The 16,611-nt window shown below is 46.9% G+C and overlaps 2 protein-coding genes across 2 annotated transcripts; one reads left to right on the plus strand and one right to left on the minus strand.

Annotated features, from left to right (window-relative positions):
* The first annotated feature begins 5,279 nt into the window (after positions 1-5,279).
* On the plus strand, positions 5,280-15,146 carry LOC123113948 (SCAR-like protein 1). The gene is made up of 11 exons (XM_044535288.1): positions 5,280-5,618; positions 6,859-7,022; positions 7,117-7,240; positions 7,323-7,449; positions 7,999-8,057; positions 8,199-9,271; positions 9,374-9,775; positions 9,880-14,153; positions 14,245-14,409; positions 14,494-14,613; positions 14,700-15,146. Exons 1-11 carry the CDS (start codon positions 5,470-5,472, stop codon positions 14,745-14,747), a joined length of 6,705 nt encoding a protein of 2,234 aa, XP_044391223.1. The 5' UTR covers positions 5,280-5,469; the 3' UTR covers positions 14,748-15,146.
* A 23-nt stretch (positions 15,147-15,169) lies between these two features.
* Positions 15,170-16,349, minus strand: LOC123113949 (CASP-like protein 4B3). Its single transcript, XM_044535289.1, has 3 exons — positions 15,817-16,349; positions 15,596-15,734; positions 15,170-15,488 (listed from the first exon to the last, which is right to left on the minus strand). The coding sequence occupies exons 1-3, from the start codon at positions 16,047-16,049 to the stop codon at positions 15,297-15,299; spliced, it is 564 nt and encodes a 187-aa protein (XP_044391224.1). The 5' UTR covers positions 16,050-16,349; the 3' UTR covers positions 15,170-15,296.
* Between the last annotated feature and the right edge of the window lie 262 nt (positions 16,350-16,611).

The raw sequence follows: 16,611 nt of genomic DNA on the forward strand, positions 1-16,611 counted from the left end.
GCTAGATCTGAACATTTCTTGTTATGGATTGGAGGTAGTACTGATTTACAACCCCAAAAAAAAATTACTACTCCACACAATGATCCTAGAGTAGAAATTTCCGGTGCAATCCTCCTTTTCAAACAAGAAAATAGTATATTGATCACTGTGCAGGCAACAACGAGCCCAAGCAAAACATCGAGGCCCAGTTAAAGCCGCCTCATTTGGCCCGGCATTCGAATACAAAGGACAGCGTCAATTGCCTGCTCAGGGCCTTGTTCAGTGATCATCATACGGGATCTCGCATCCACATATTTGACGCAGCTCAAATTTCCCACAGCCTGATGACAAAACAGGCAACACAGGGAAAAGGAAGAAGATGAGAAACCATCCGTAACGCAATCAGTCACTGCATAGTACAGTTGGTTATACGGTCTTGTCAATTAAATTCGAGACATAAATAAACCTCTCACAACGTTGCCGCAAGCGCGAAACTGTAGCTGCGACACTGCCATGCCATGCCATGCCATGCGGGACCCAAAGAGTACACAAACCGTATCCCCGGAGCACCCACGTGACCGTGGGTGCGATGGTCGGAGCGCTCCCGTTTTCCAGTTCCGGCCGGGGCCAGCAGCAACCAACCAACGAACGAACGGACGGACTGTGGTAAAACCGCGGAGGAACGAACGAACTCCGTCCGGTGAAATGAAACCTCTCCGCAGGTGCGATGGCCGGCGGAGGAGGGCGACAAGGCAGTAAAGCCCAACCGCCGGACTGGCGCCGAGTGTGGCCCGGCAGGCGCGCCATTATTGGCGGCAGCGCGATCTCGCTCGATGCCAAGGCTAGACGACGGCGACGATGGGGCCCATTCATCCACCCACCCGCCCATGCATTGCATTGCATAGGGAAACTACTGTGCGGACGACGGTAGGTCGGTAGGGTACACCAAACGTCCGTCCTCGCCGACGCCGTCGCTTTCCGGCCGTGAGGCGTCGGGACGAACCGGCGGTGGCGAGCTGGCTGTAGCGACCGGCCGGCCGACAGCGCGCGCCTCTCGCGGTCTTGCTCACATCACAGATTGGAAACTGTCCGTTGCTCTTGCTCATCTGAATCTATGGTGATGGTTTATCGCGGCAGAAATCACATATTTAACCTGAGACCTAAATCAAATCATAAACTGACCTGGTTATGAAAAAAAATCATTCTGCTGACCCTTTGGTGTGGCTCTCGACAGCTGGGCGCCGCACCCTACTGTGCAACGCCCTTCCCTTGGGCGTCGCACCTCCTGCCAGCGTGGCAGCCCTGCTCCAGTTGCGGCCCCACACGCACCTGTGCAGCGCCTAAGGCCTGGGCGCCACACTTTGACGTGCAGCGCCTAGACCTTAGACGCTGCACGGTGACTTAAGCGCGGCCGCCCCAGCCCGACCAGGCAGTTCTTTATCTCTCCGCTCTCTGGACAGAGAGCAGCGGCGACGCCCCCATCTAATCCCCCCCCCCCACATCCCTCTCAGATCTGAAGATTTGATCCGTGGATTCGATCCCTAATCCATCCTACTAGGTAAACTCTTCCATTTTCTTTCTTTTGCTCCGTAAATTTGTTGCCATTTTAGAGATTTGTCCAAGATTTGATGGAACCCTTGATTTGTTTGGTTTGCTCGATTTAGGATGTGTATTCATATTGGTAGTACCGTAGTGTTATTTATTAGTTCACAATATATGATTCTTGTTAGTGAAACCCTAGATTGTTTAGTTTTATAGATATATATGAGATGCCTATTTTTATAGATAACTATGAGATGTTGATTTTTGTAGACATATATGAGATGTTTGTTTAGATATATATTAGATGTTGAGTTTATTTCAAATATTAGATGTTGAGTTTATTTGAAATATTAGATGTTTAGTTTATTTGAAAACATATGACATATTCATTGTGTGAGAAGGAGATGCTGAGATTTTTGTAGTTGAACACATGTTATATGTTTAGTGTATACCGATATTTGAGATGTAGATGAACTCATATATGATTATTGTTTGAAATTGTAAGGATGGTTTGGCTTCTGGACGATGTCTACGGTGTGCAACACCGGTCCTACATGATGCGCGAGAAGGATAAGGTAATAATGAGTAATCTAAATCTTTTGCAAATTTTCCTTTAGTTGAAATTTACATGCCCTAAGATTTGTCATTACTTGTTTTTTTGCAGAAGCTTGAACCTCTGAAGATTCGGTATCACGGGGTCTCTGGTCCTGCCATGCCTTACGACGAGCGGTACACACCGTACATCAAGCAGGCAGGACTACTCCCGTGGATTCTGTTGGTCAGCCGGTCCACGCCGAATCTGAACGCTCCACTGGTGCCCGCTCTTGTTGATCGATGGAGGCCGGAGACACACAGTTTCCATCTTTGGACTGGGGAGATGACCGTGACGCTCGAGGATGTCTCGTTGATCACTGGTCTTGCTATCGACGGGAGGCCTCTCTGTATGAGCACCGATTCTGATGGGTGGCGCGAGCAGATGATTGCTCTTATCGGTATGGCTCCTACCGAGGCGAGGCTGCTGTAGAGGAGGGAGAAGAGAAAAAGAAGAGGGAAAGGAAAGCAGCCGGAGCTACTTTCACGTGGATTCAAAATAACTTTGCGTCGTGCCCTCCGGATGCCACTGATGATGTGATCCAGACACATGCTCGTGTGTATATGTGGTACATTGTGTCGAGGACTTTGTTTCCTGACTCCACTGGCAAGAACGCTCCATGGATGTGGCTGAAGGCGTTGATCCAGACACATGCTCGTGTGTATATGTGGTACGTTGTGTCGAGGACTTTGTTTCCCGACTTCATGCAGCTACAATCACACCGTGTTAGGGAGACCTTGAAAGCCCGGCCTCCGTGTTGGCGGCCATCGTTTGTGGTTCCTCCGGGCTCTTTCACCTCATACTTCCACTCGTTGTCGTCATATAGTACAGCTTTTTCGGAGTCTGCCTTTCGTGATTGAAATTCCAACCATTCTTCAACCTTTGGTGGGAAATTGTACTTGTGCTTATCCTTGTTCTCACCATCAATCTGCTTATCAGTCTCCATTGAGTGCTTTAAAAATTATTCATTCATCTTGTCAAATGTGTATTGAACTATTGCCGTCACGGGTAATGCACGTACACCCTTGAGCACCTTATTGAAGCATTCTGCCATATTGCTTGTCATTTGACCGTACCTCCGGCCATCTTCATCGAAAGCACGTGCCCACATATTTCTTTCGGCAATGTTCCTATTGAGAAACTCCTGACCGCCGGGGTCAAGTTTCTTGTGTCTGAGCAATGCATTGAACAATATGAAAAACCGCTTGTTGATGAAAGCGAGATAACAATCCTGAAGATCATCGCAAGTCTAAGGGTTTGGGTGGGGTGGGGGTGTGTGGGGTGGGGGTGGGAGGGGAGAGAGGGTGGGGCCAGCCCAAGTGAAACACAGACTGTGCAGCGCCCAAGAGCTAGGCGCCGCACATTACAGGTGTGGCGCCTAAGTCTTAGGCGCTGCAGTGCTGCCTGTGGGGCCACAACTGAACCAGGACTGCCACGCTGGCAGGATGTGCGACGCCCAAAGGAAGTGCGCTGCACAGTAGGGTGCGGCGCCCAGCTGTCGGGCGCCACACTAAAGGGTCACCAGAATGAAATTTTTTCATGACCAGGTCAGTTTATGATTTGATTTCTGCCTCAGGTCAAATATGTCATTTCTGCCGTTTATCGCGAGCACGTGAATGCCATCGCTGGTGGGATTCAGCAAAAGGCAGAAGTGGACTGGGCTGGATTTCCTCTTGGCTTATCGGAGCGACAAGGAGAAGGTGACAAGCCAGCGGCAACACGTACGTACGTACACCTTTTTGTTTGGCGTCAAGCTGGGACGGGCACGCGAGGCGATCCAAAGGACTGTACCGTATGCGTACGACGGGCATGCCAAACACTCAACGCCGGTGAAAGGTATTTTCCGTTCAACAACACTCAAGACTCAACAGTCTTTGTTGCTTGCTTGATGATTAGGGAGGGAATCAGCCGGGTCAGGCGATTAATAAGCTGGGTGGAGCCCCGTACGCACGCACTGGCACTGCTCGTGTCTGTTTCGATTTTAAATGCAGGGGTTGATTATTGCAGGCAGCCAAGAAAATTGTTTTTCAAGGCGCAGTCCACATCCAGTTAGGTACAAGCGTACTACACCTTTAACAGATTGAGCTGAATAAATTACGATCGGTCGCAAGGGGAATTTAAGAAGCGTTTGACTCCGCACATGGCGAAAAGGGAAAAGGTGAAGCACAGTTTAAGCCAGACATATCAACAGGAAGGGTGGAGGCCCCGAAACAGCTCGAAGCGATCGACCGATCGATCAAATTGACCTCGGAGTTGTCCCGGTTACATGGCCCGACCCACACGCACCGTGCCTGTACGTATCATCAGCTCCACTACACGCGTCTGAACACGGAGCGCTATCGGTTAGCAGCACATGTACGAAGCCAACTTTGACATTTTAGAAGCGCAGATTGATGTTAACTCCACGATTAAGCGACACCTGACATAAACCTGCGTGGATGATAAGTTTAGGCCGGTACGGCACGGCAGCACCCCTGGCATGTGCCTCTGCTGATGACCACACACATGTACTCCCTCCGTTCAGAATTACTTGTCTCAAAAATGGATGTATCTAGAACTAAAATATGTCTAGATACATCCATCTCTGCGACAAGTAATTCCGAACGGAGGGAGTAATGCACTCGCGGAGAGGAGAACAAATCTCATCTGCATTTGTGGCTCGCGAATAAATGTTTGGTTGGGTTGGGTTGGGTTGGAGCCTCGCCCAACCCACTCGCTGTTGCTAGCCCAGTCGCTGCCTGCCTGCTGCCTGCCTTATCGAATCAAATCATGAGATGATGAGCTTCCAACTTCCAAGCGCTCCCTGTCACTGGCCCGAAGGAATAAATAGCCACTCCCCCTCCCCCCAGCTGAGCACGATCCGGCCTCGGGCCCCACCACCGTCACTAGTAATCTACTCCGTGTAACCACTAATCCCTGCGCTAATCAGACAACGCGGCCAGAACGACTTCGGTCGAAACCCATCCTACCCAGAGACTCACTGGCCTGCTGGCCCCACCGTACGCCAGGCCCGCCCGGCAGCGAGGAGGGTAGACGGCCCCTGCGTGGGCGCAAACCGGGGAGGGGTCACGGGCCGCCGCGGGGGAGCACGAGGGCCCACGTGTCAGGGAGCCCGCCCCGTGATAAGAATGTGTTCTCACTTTCTCTGACGCCCCACCTCGTCTTCCTCCCGTCCCGTCTACACTGAATCGAGTAGTGGCGGAATATTTTTCTTTTCCACGCGCTACGGCCACCCGAGCTCACGCGCTGCTGCTGCGAGTGGAGTTGTCCTGAAGGAAGGCGGAGGAGGAGGAGGAGGAGGGCGGGCGCTCCTCCAATGGTGGCGGAGTCCTGAAGGCTCGGGGGCGGACGCGGAGATGATACGGTACCAGGTGCGGAACGAGTACGGGCTGGCGGATCCGGCGCTGTACGCGCCGGAGGAGGAGGATGACCCCGAGGCGCTGCTCGAGGGCGTCGCCATGGCCGGCCTCGTCGGCCTGCTCCGCCAGCTCGGGGATCTCGCCGAGTAAGTGCCGCTACTGTACCCCCTGCCTCCGCCTCCTTCTGCGCCTGCTGCGAGGGGTTCGTGCGCGAGCCTGTTGCGTGGCTGGCCTCGCCGCGGCGTGCGATTCTGCAAAGGAATTAAAATAATTGGGCGGATACTGTTTTTGGGAGTATCTATGTGTAGATAGATAACTTTATGAGTTTAGTCTAGTTTAATGCCTTTTAGGATTGAGGGAGGTTTCCGCGCATTCTGGGCGGGTGGTTGGTCTCGTTTGCGCAGTTCCAGGTAATCAATTGGCTGGGGAATTCGCTTCACGGGCAGCATTTTGCTCCGAATTCTGAACTATTGAGGGATACGCCTCGGAATTTTTCAGTCCGATTTGGGCGGCCTTTAGCGCATTCGACTTTGAGGGTGTGGAATTGTTTCCCCATTCATACAAGGAGGAGGAGGAGGCGTTTTCAGTTCTGACGGAGTGGAATTGTTTCCCTGCGTTGTGAGCTGGGCTAATGCCCACGTCGCGTCAGGTTTTGGTTCTCTACCGCACGCTTTGCGGTTTTTGCGGAGATTCATCTTCCGCGTGCTGCAGTTGGTTGTTGCTTTTGACAAGAATTCTAGTTATCAGATACAGCATTGGGTTTGCACTTCAGAACACAAGTCAGAATTTGGTAGGTTTGGTAACGCTCTTGAGTTGCAGTAGAAAGATGCTGGCCTTCATTTTCCAGATGTCAGAAATGGGATTTATCTGGAGAACCGCCAAAGTATAGCATTGTTGTGAATCTCATTACAGAACATAAAATAAATTCTTATGATTAAGATGAGAGTGCCCTCGATATTTATGGATGGAGTTAATTTATAATAGGATTTCTGGTATCCTTGTTCCCATGCTTCCTAGATGATGGTATAGTGTTTTCATCGTAGCCTCCAGATTTCCTAGTGTTCTCTATGTAAATTTTGGTCAAGTAAACAAAGTCATTCTTTGGAAAAAATAAATTCTATCCTAACCCATCATGTTCCCAATTAGAAGTACACAAATGTGAATTGTTATGTTAACACTTCTACTGGCTTTCAGCAGGTTTGTTGTTAGTTTTACTTTCCTCTTGAACTTTTGTTGGAATAGTTTGCAGTGTAGATGTGTATCTTGTTGACTGCCAATGCTTCCATCCATGTTCTAATATGTCTGCCAAAACATTGTTCTAGAAGTGGACATGTCATTCTTTCCATTCGTACTGAAGAACTTTCGTGTTTTCCTTGTGCAAAAAAGGTTCGCCGCAGAAATATTTCATGACCTGCATGAAGATGTGATGGCCACTGCTTCTAGAGGGCATGGTTTGATGCTTAGATTGCAGCAGCTAGAGGCAGAATTTCCTGCAGTGGAGAAGGCAATCATAGCACAGACCGACCATTCAACTTACCTACATGATGATGGTTAGTTGAAAGTGGAAAACGACCACATTTTATGGTTACTATTTTGTACTGCTATGGTTCTTACATCTGAAGTTCTTGGCGCATTCTCTTGTAGGTATTGAGTGGCATTCAAATCTGCAGCTTAATCAGAATTTGATCACAATAGGAGATATGCCTCGTTTCATTTTGGATTCATATGAAGAATGTCGTGGTCCACCACATTTATTCACGTTGGATAAGTATGTGGATGCTTCCGTATTTTTATGTGGGTATATACCATGGATGTGTTATCAGCAATTTAATACCAGAATTGTTCTTCAGGTTCGATGTTGCTGGTGCTGGGGCCTCCTTAAAACGATATTCAGACCCATCTTTCTTTAAGATGGGACAGACCTCCAACATGATTGAGCTGGATTACTTAAGAGAGAAGAAGCCCCGTAGGATAAAGGCAAGTAATACATTCTCAATTATTGCCAACATTTCTCTGGTAGTTTCACTTTGTGCTAGACACTTTACCGGGAGAGCCCCCTCCAAGTAAAATGCGATGGTAGTTGCTACATCCTTCATGAACTTAAATAACTTATCTATTTAGAAAATGCTCGTGTAGTATTTTACCAAATTGACCATGAGCACATGAAGTTTAGAATCGTCTTTACAAGTTACAACACATGAGCTTAGCTTTAGCTTGAGATCCGGGTTCATCCAAATTGGACAACACAAAAAATATTGATGCAAGAAAAGCTGCCACACAGTAGTATTTATTGATTTTGAAGCGCTGTCAAGTGAAATTGCATTTTTCGTCTATCAATAGCTGATAATAAGTTATCATCTCAACTTGCCTTGGACTTTTGAGAGTAGAACCGGTTCTTTACCCGTGGTATGTTCGTCATATCATTTACTCTGTTTAAATATATGCGGATCTTCACGGTCCCTAATGTTTGTCAAAACAGAACAATTTCCTTGAAGTTAGAAACTTACCGAAGTCTTTCTCTTTCAGAAAAAGGCTATGCGAAGGAAAGGGGAAACACTCGAATCATTGCTTATTGCGAACTCTGAGTAAGTTTAGGGCCACTGGATTGGTCATGTGCATAAGATTCACCCAAAGGAGCCTATATTCTAGGGGAAATTTAGTTCGAAATGATTTTAGACTGTATTTACCATGACACAATGTAATACTATTTGTTGCAAAACCTGCAGGTCTCAAATTACGTCATCAAAGGATCGATCTTCTAGAAAAGTTCCACCAAGGACAACAAAACTGAAATCCAGGCATTTACGGGATTCTTACAATAAAACTATAAGCAGAATCTGCAGGGAACAATTGCAAGAAGTAATTTCATCACAACAGAAGATCTTGTCAAATTATTCTGCAAGGAACTTCCATGCAAAATTTAGGTCAACTGACTCAAGTGAAATTATATCTTCATTTGGAGAATTAGACAATTTCAGTGCCCCTGCTCAGTCTTTTACTAAACATGAACTGACGAAGGTTGTCCCAGTAGACGAATCTGATACTTTGGTGACTGCATCTGCACCCATTAATGGGCCGATTCATCTTGAGGTAGATGATGGTCAATTTCTGGCAACACAACAGGAACATTTCGAAATGGAACAGATCTGCAAGGGATGTCCATTGCAGTTAGTGCAGGAAGAGAAACTTCAATTGGCTGTAGTTCCTGTTTACCATGACAATGATCCCTGCAGGCCTGATGATATTGGTAGTGATCAAGACAAGTTTATTGACACCCTTAATACAGAATCAGAAGGTGAAGCCGATCATAGCATGAAAAGTCAAAAGAATCTCAGTGCCGAAATGGAAGTGGATAATTTGAACTGTGATGGCAAGGAAGCTGAAAGTGTGCTGGATGTACAGTTTTCAGAACTAGGTCCTGCGGAAGACCAGTCATCAGGGTTGAGCAATCCATGCAATGACACAGAACCAACCCGTGCAGACTCATTTCTGCTAAGTGACTCTTCTCCTTCTGCAGTGTCAGACACAAAAGATACAGACTCTGATTCAGATTCTTGCAAACAATTGAGTGGTGATAATTGGATCAACGACAAAGAATCTTGTAACGATGTTGATCTAATGGATGTCAGCTCATCATCCAGTGTGACCTCTGATGACAATGGTAACTTTGAAACTGACACTAATCTCAATGGCTGTGTACAAAACCAGGAGGTGTCTTTTCTCCCTTCCAACGATTATCATGCTGGTGCTATCCCTAGTTCTGAAAAACAGTTATCCCAGACATCTAGTGGCTTGGATGGTAATTCTTTCTATCTTCTTGTATATGTTTGGATAGACCCAAATTGCCTCAATGAGTTTTCTTTTTCTTCTCTTTGACCTTACATAGTTATTGTGTTGCCAGGTTTGGCTAGCATTAGCAGTGATTACCACGAAATAGCATATCGCTCAGCGGAGGATGGCCAAAATAATGTGGTATATGGTACTTCTACGATATCTGGACAACCCAATGATGTTTCACATGCTGGTGGAGAAGTTGAAGTTCCACATGCTGATGATTTGTTACTTCAGAGTAGCACACACAATCAAGAACAAATACAGTCGTCCAAGGAACCGTTTGAAGAATGCACATCTCTAGCTACAGTTGTCCAAGAAACAGATACCAAAGTTGCATCACTGCCAGACATGGATCCTGTTGTGCACATGAATGACTTGGAGTTCAACAATGTTGCGCTTCCTGCAGAAATTGATACGAGTACAACACAAACTAGTTTGGATCCTGATGTTACCCACAAGCATTCTGACAGTAAGTCAACCGTTTGCTTTTCTTTCACCTCCGCATTGTTTAAATTATTTGTTTAGCTTGGTGGTTTACTGTATTACATCGGTTTATTGGAACATTTTTTGTAGGGCTTGATTCAGGAGTTATACCTATTCATTCAATCACATCGGATAATCCATCATATGAATCAGATCACGGTGAACTGGTTGAAGAATTACACTGTTTACCAGATGAAGATCTATATAAGCATATCACAGAGGATCAAGAAATAGCTGCACTGGAAAAAGGGCCCTGTTCAGTTAGGCTTGACACACACAAAGAAGATTCTATGCAGGCGTCTGTTGTGCCCATGCACTTCTCTAGTATTCAGGCGATCCCAGGACTTGCTGAATCTGTACCTACTTTTCAAGATGACACAGAAGCTCATACAAGCAAGATGCTGGAACAATCTCCACGAGTATTGAATGATGATACAAAATCATCGTTGATTGATGTCCCATCAGCTTCTAGTACTGCCCCTATACTTGATACAATCAAGTCCTGCATGGAATACCATGAATCCATTGAAACGGTAAAAAATGTGGAGCACAGTGAAGTTCTGGTTGATGCTGAGGTTGTAGAAGAATCGACTACCAGCAGGTTGGATGATGACATGATACCTTCTGAAGAGGAGCATACTGATGGGGCCAAACATACCGAGAAAGCAGAGGTTGATGCCGAGGTTGTAGAAGAATCGACTACCGGCAGGTTTAATGATGACATGACACCTTCTGAAGAGGAGCATACTGATGGTGCCAAACATACCGAGAAAGCAGAGGTTCTGCCTACAAATTCTAGTCATGATATACCATTGCAATCCAGTCCTTTCAGGGAAGACATTGAAGCAGTTGAAGCTACCTGTGAAAACCTTGGATCACTAGAAGATTCAAGAGGACATATCTTTAGAGAAAGTATGCTGCAGACAGCCAATCTTCCACAGCCTATTGAAATAGAAACGTCAGGCGGAACACTGGGTGGCAGTGATGATATTCTATATGTTCCACGATCGCATTTTCCAGAAGATTCTTGTCAAGAGGAATTACCAGAAGAAACCACTCTAGTTGCTGAAGAAGTTCCATGTCAGAGTGATTTGGACAAGGATGTTACAGTAAGCCCTAACAGTAACATGGTGTGGGAGCAACTATCAGATGTCGATCAAGACTTGGTGAGGGAGTTATCTGGTCAAGATTCTTTTGGCACAAACCCATTCGTCGATCCTGGGTACATGGTGAGCTCTACTGATCCTTTGCCCAGTATGAGCTATCAACCATGTTGCTCTGAAGAGGAAGATGATTTTCTCTCAGAACTTCTAATCCAGCAGTGTAACATTCAAGCAAAAGAGAACCTGTATCCACTTGATGATTCTCTTTGGGAACCTGCAACTCCACCTGATGAAGCACCATTACCGTCAGAAGTCATGATTGAACAGGACTTCAGATCCTTGTGCCATGAATACCATGAGATTGATTTTACTGCTGACACAAAAGGCTTTGATTATAAACCATCCTCAGATTCTAACGATATTGCAAATGATTGTGTGGTCAGTGTATCGGATTCCCCTAGTTCTGTCTCTGTGCTGTCAGCGGAATTAGACCAGGAAGTGGTTTGTTCTAAGCCGGATTCTCAACTTGCTGAATGTTCATCTGCCAGGGATATAACAGGCGAGACAACCGTGCCCTTATCCGCCATGAAAGTTCCTGATGGTGAGAAACAGGCAGTGGATTCTGACTTGAGATCTCACGAGTCTTTCGGCGATGAGAAAAATCTTGAACTGGATATCTTTTCCATTCCAGTGAAATCAGAGCAGGAACAACGTCCCTTGCCTGAGGTTGTTCCACTGAAAGAAGAGCAGGACCCCTGTGCTAACCTTCCTCCACATGCTTTTATAAATGAAAAGGTAGGTGAATTGGATGCTCACTCGAGTAACTTGCCAGTGGAACCGTTGGTAGGAGCACGTGGCTTGGATGAACTGGATGTCCTTCCTTTAAGGAAACCTATTCCAACCCAGGAATCAGACTCACGTGTCTTAGATGGACCTAACTCTCAAAGTGTTCCATCTTCCTCAACGGATAAGGCGGTTGACGATCTAGATGTCCCTCCTCTGAGGATTGCTCTTGAAGCTGAGGAGTCAGAAGACCAGTTTACAGGTGAAAATGATTCTCAGATTGCTACATCTTACGTTTGTGAGAAGACTGAAGAACCTGCTGGCCCTCCAAGCAATGCTGTTGTTGAAAAGGAGGCAGAAGTTTGTGCTCCAAGTGAACTTGATTCTCAAATTGCTTCATGTTCTCTGCCTAACAAGAAAATAGACGAACTAGATTGTCCTCCTTTGAGTGGTTCTGCATTGATAGAAAATGAGTCGGAAGATCATATCTCTGGTGTTCCTGATTCTCAAATTGCTCCATATTCTTCAGTAAATGATAAGATTGTTGGACCAGGTGCTTCTACATCAGTAAATGATACAGAGGCAGGGTGGGAAACTTGTCCGTCTCCTGAATTGGATCCTCAGTTTGCTCCATGTCCCTTAAGTGATTACAATGTTGGTAGACTAGACGGGACTCCATCACGCAATGTCCAAGTGGAAGCACATAATGGACCCTATTACTCACCTGAATTTGATACCCGAATTGCTCCATATTCTTCAGTAAATGATAAGATTGATGTACCAGGTGCTGCTACATCAGTACATGATATGGAGGTAGAGCAAGGGTGGGAAGCATGCGCATCCCCAGAATTGGATTCTCAAATTGCTACGTGCCCGGTGAGTGAGGACAGGGTTGGTCAACTAGATGGATCTTCGTCATGCAATGTCCAAGTGGAAGCAGCCCAAATTGCTCCATATTCTTCAGTAAATGATAGGATCGATGTACCAGGTGCTTCCACATCAATACATGATATGGAGGTAGAGCAAGGGTGGGAAGTATGTGCATCCCCTGAATTGGATTTTCAAACTGCTCCGTGCCCCATGAGTGAGGACAGGGTTGGTCAACTAGATGGATCTTCGTCATGCAATGTCCAAGTGGAAGCAGAGAATGCATCCTATTGCTCACCTGAATCTGATTCCCGAATTGCACCGGGTTCTTTGAATTCTAGCGCGCTAGCTGAGAGATCAACAGTGGCTTTTACTTCTGGCATGCATAGTACCAAGGAAATCGATCGGGTTTTACCTGTTCCACCACATCCTGAACCGTTTCAAAGTGTGTGCAGTGAAGATCCTCAGAAGCTACCCCCTCTTCCCCCTCTTCAGTGGAGGCTTGGAAGGCCTCGTTTGGGACTTCTGAGTAAAAAAGACCGTGTGCCTGAGTCTGCAAGCAGTACAACTTCTATTTTGCCTGTATCGAGTCAAGATATGGATAATGGCCTGGTTTCACTTGACAGAATGGCAGAACCAATAGCGTCAGTTTCCTCTCAAGATATCAAAGAGAGGTATCAGAATTCTGTGGTGGACAATAGTGATCAAAGGGTAGAATCTGGATTGCCAGGGGAACATGACAGGCCATTTTCAGAGGCTTGTGGGAACATCAAGCATCAGGGGCATATCACTTCATCACCATCGGAGGCTGAAGAACATCTGAATGACAGTGGGGCCACTGCACATGTAATTAACCAGCAAGATCGTCAACAGCACCTCTTGTGTTCAGATATTTCAGACATCCCTGAGCATCTCAGTTCTACAGATCCAGCTGCATCTGAGGATGACAAAACGGTGGATGATCACAATGCTGCACGTAACGTGCATTTCCACAAAGTGAGCTCTTCAACACCAGGGCATGTTTCCAAAAATGGTAGTTGCCAGCAATCTCAGCACGGTGAATCATTATCAGGGACTCCAGACAATGAGGAGCATAGTTCAAATGCATCAGATGAGGAGAAGAATCTGAAAGACCAGTCAATCACAAGAGGATTACCTTTAGACACAACAAAACATACTGCATCAGGCTCAGTGTTAGAAGAAGGCACCCAGGAGAGTCAGTTACCGGAACAAGATGCGGATAACCTCAAGGGTGGTCTGTCTGAAGGCCAGTCACATACTGCAGAATCAATGGTATCTGAAGATTATCCCCATGGTGATCATAATTTGGACACAGAGAGTATACTTCAGCCGAACCCGTCGTGGCCTAGCAATATAAGTAAATATCTTGGTGACTTTGATGAAGGCGGCTATGCACACGCTGAGCAGCCACCAGTGATGGGATGGACTGTTGGACCTCAGATGCTTCATCCTAATTATGGAATATCAACGGAAGGGAGCAGATTTGAACCCGAGGTCACAGATTATCGGTTAACCAGAAAGCCAGTTTCAGTGAGAAATATCCCAAGAAATCCACTTGTTGATGCTGTTGCTGCTCATGATCGAAGCACGGTACTCGTCTGCCTTCCTCTTGAACATTCTCGTGTGTGCGCTCTGCTTATCTTTCCTGTGTTTACCCTAACCCCATTTATATTTTTCGCAGATGCGCAAGGTTTCAGAACTTGCTCCCGCCACAGATAAGCCAAACACCAATGATAAAAACTTGTGGCTAGAGCAGATAAGGAACAAGGTTGGAGAACTTGCCCCCACCGCAGATAAGCCAAATGCCAATGATAAAAACTTGTGGCTTGAGCAAATAAGGAACAAGGTTAGTAAATCGAAGTATCTTTCTTTTTGCCATATATATCCTCTCACTGTCTCCCTGACTCGTTTGTTGTTTGCACTTGATCAGACCTTTGACCTGAAACCAGTGGGTTCTGCTATACCAACATCTATTAGAGCCCCTGCTAGAGCCTCTAGTGGAAACCTGAGAGTTGCTGCAATAATAGAGAAAGCGAATGCCATACGCCAGGTTGCCCATCTAAAGTTCACCTCCAATGTTGCTGTCAGCATCTTTTCAGTTATTTGTCTCTTACGTATGTTTCTGTTATGGATCAGGCGGTGGGAAGTGACGACGAAGACGACGATAATTGGAGCGACACATAGAGCACCCATTATTTTGCCCTCCTGCTGTTTTTTCCTTGGCAGAAAGGTGCCAAACCAGCAAGATCTTGGACAGGGTGCACAGCCATGCCATCTTATGGTCCTAACATTCTTAGCCTTGTCTCTCTCTTGTATATATAGTATAGGGAAATGCCCATATGTTCATGTTTTTTTGCCATTCTTCTCTGCATTCTTTTTGGCCTCACTGTGTGTATACTTGCCTCCCCGGGCAGCAAAAGGCTGTTGAAGGTAGGCATGTTCTTAGGAGACCAATTTGTTCAGGTCTGTTGTAAATCGTTAACCTCTCTTAACCCTTGTTTGCATTATAGATTTGTACTCCCAAGTATTTTGGAATGTGGGGAGTGGTAGGTTTATCTTGAAATGCGAAATGGGTTACCGTGCTGTCACTGTGATCATTCCCTCGCTTGGATTGATGCCATGTGGAAATTGATTTACAATTTTACAAAATTCTGAGTATTCATTTGATCCAATTATACAGGTACTTAGCCTAGGTGACATACACAGGGGATGGGAGAATCGTGTGCGCTTCTGCTAAACAAGGGCTTCTAGGGAAAGATTGTACCCAGAGATGAGGGCAGAGAGGCCGATGGCCAAGAAGGCGAAGAAGGCGAGGCTAATGGCGGCCGCGGCCGAGTCGTTGAACAGGTTGTCGGCGGCCTGGCGCATGTAGTCCGTCACCGGCGCCGCCGCGGACAAGCCAGAAATCAACGAGTACGCCACCACCTGCCACCATTAAGTTTCAGACCAGGAAGCACGTTCAGGTTGTTGGGTCAAAGCCGGTTGGCGATATAGGTGGTTAGACTGACAGACATCTGGCTGGGGGTTGGTACCTGATCTCCGGCGAAGTCGAGGACGGCGGCCGCCTTCCGCCCGGCGACGAGGTCCCGGCCAGAGCTGAGCCTGTGCGCGTCGCGCAGCAGCTGCGCCGTGGCGTACAGGAGCGCGATGATCGACATGCCCAGGCAGTAGCTGCGCGACAGGTGAAAGAAAGGGGTCAGATCAGGCGACGGGTGATGAGACGGGGGTCGATGGATGGATCTGGACGACGTGCTTGTATTCCGGGTAGGTGCTGAAGTCCTGGGCGCCGCCGCGGCCGTGCACGTCGGTGGCCATGACGACGAGGGCCAGCAGGGAGAAGAGCCACGCGAAGGCCCGGAGCAGCAGCCGCGCCCGCACCGGCGCCGCCTCCATCTTCCACCGCTCCGCGATCGACCTCGACGCCGGCACGCTGCTGTCGGCGGCCGGCGCGTCATGGGGCTCGCTGCTGGCTGGGGTGGACGACATCGTGGACCCGGCTGTCGGAATGGACGGTGATGATGCACACTTGGCGCCGAGCTGATGACCTGGTATATAAAACTCGAGCGTGCCGGCCGCGCGCCGGCGGGCCGAGACTGCGGTTACAAACCGGCGGGGTTTCGACGTTGTTTAATCTAACCGGCTGAGTCACTTCGACGTTGGGTGCTGAGAGTACCATAATTTCATCTTATCGGTTTATAAAATGATACTAGAACAATGCCGTGCATTGCAACGGTATATAAATATTTTAGTATGTTAGCTTGTGATTTATCTGCCTGTAATATGCAATTGTATAAATAAATGTTCATCAAATAATGTACGTGATTTACCATATATTATGATCAGAAGTGATTTACCTGCCCATAGTATACAATTGTGTAAATAAATGTTCATTAGATTATGTCTGTGATTTAACTTATATTGAATTCAGATGTTTGGTACTAAGTAAACTAAAGTAAAATTGGTTAAGGTACGTAAATTATTGTGATTGATTAGTATATGAGGAAGGTTGGACGAAGGATGGTGAGAAGAAAGATAAATCGGGAACCTT

The sequence above is a fragment of the Triticum aestivum genome, chromosome 5B (assembly GCF_018294505.1).
Source record: "Triticum aestivum cultivar Chinese Spring chromosome 5B, IWGSC CS RefSeq v2.1, whole genome shotgun sequence".
NCBI classification, from domain to species: Eukaryota; Viridiplantae; Streptophyta; class Magnoliopsida; order Poales; family Poaceae; genus Triticum; species Triticum aestivum.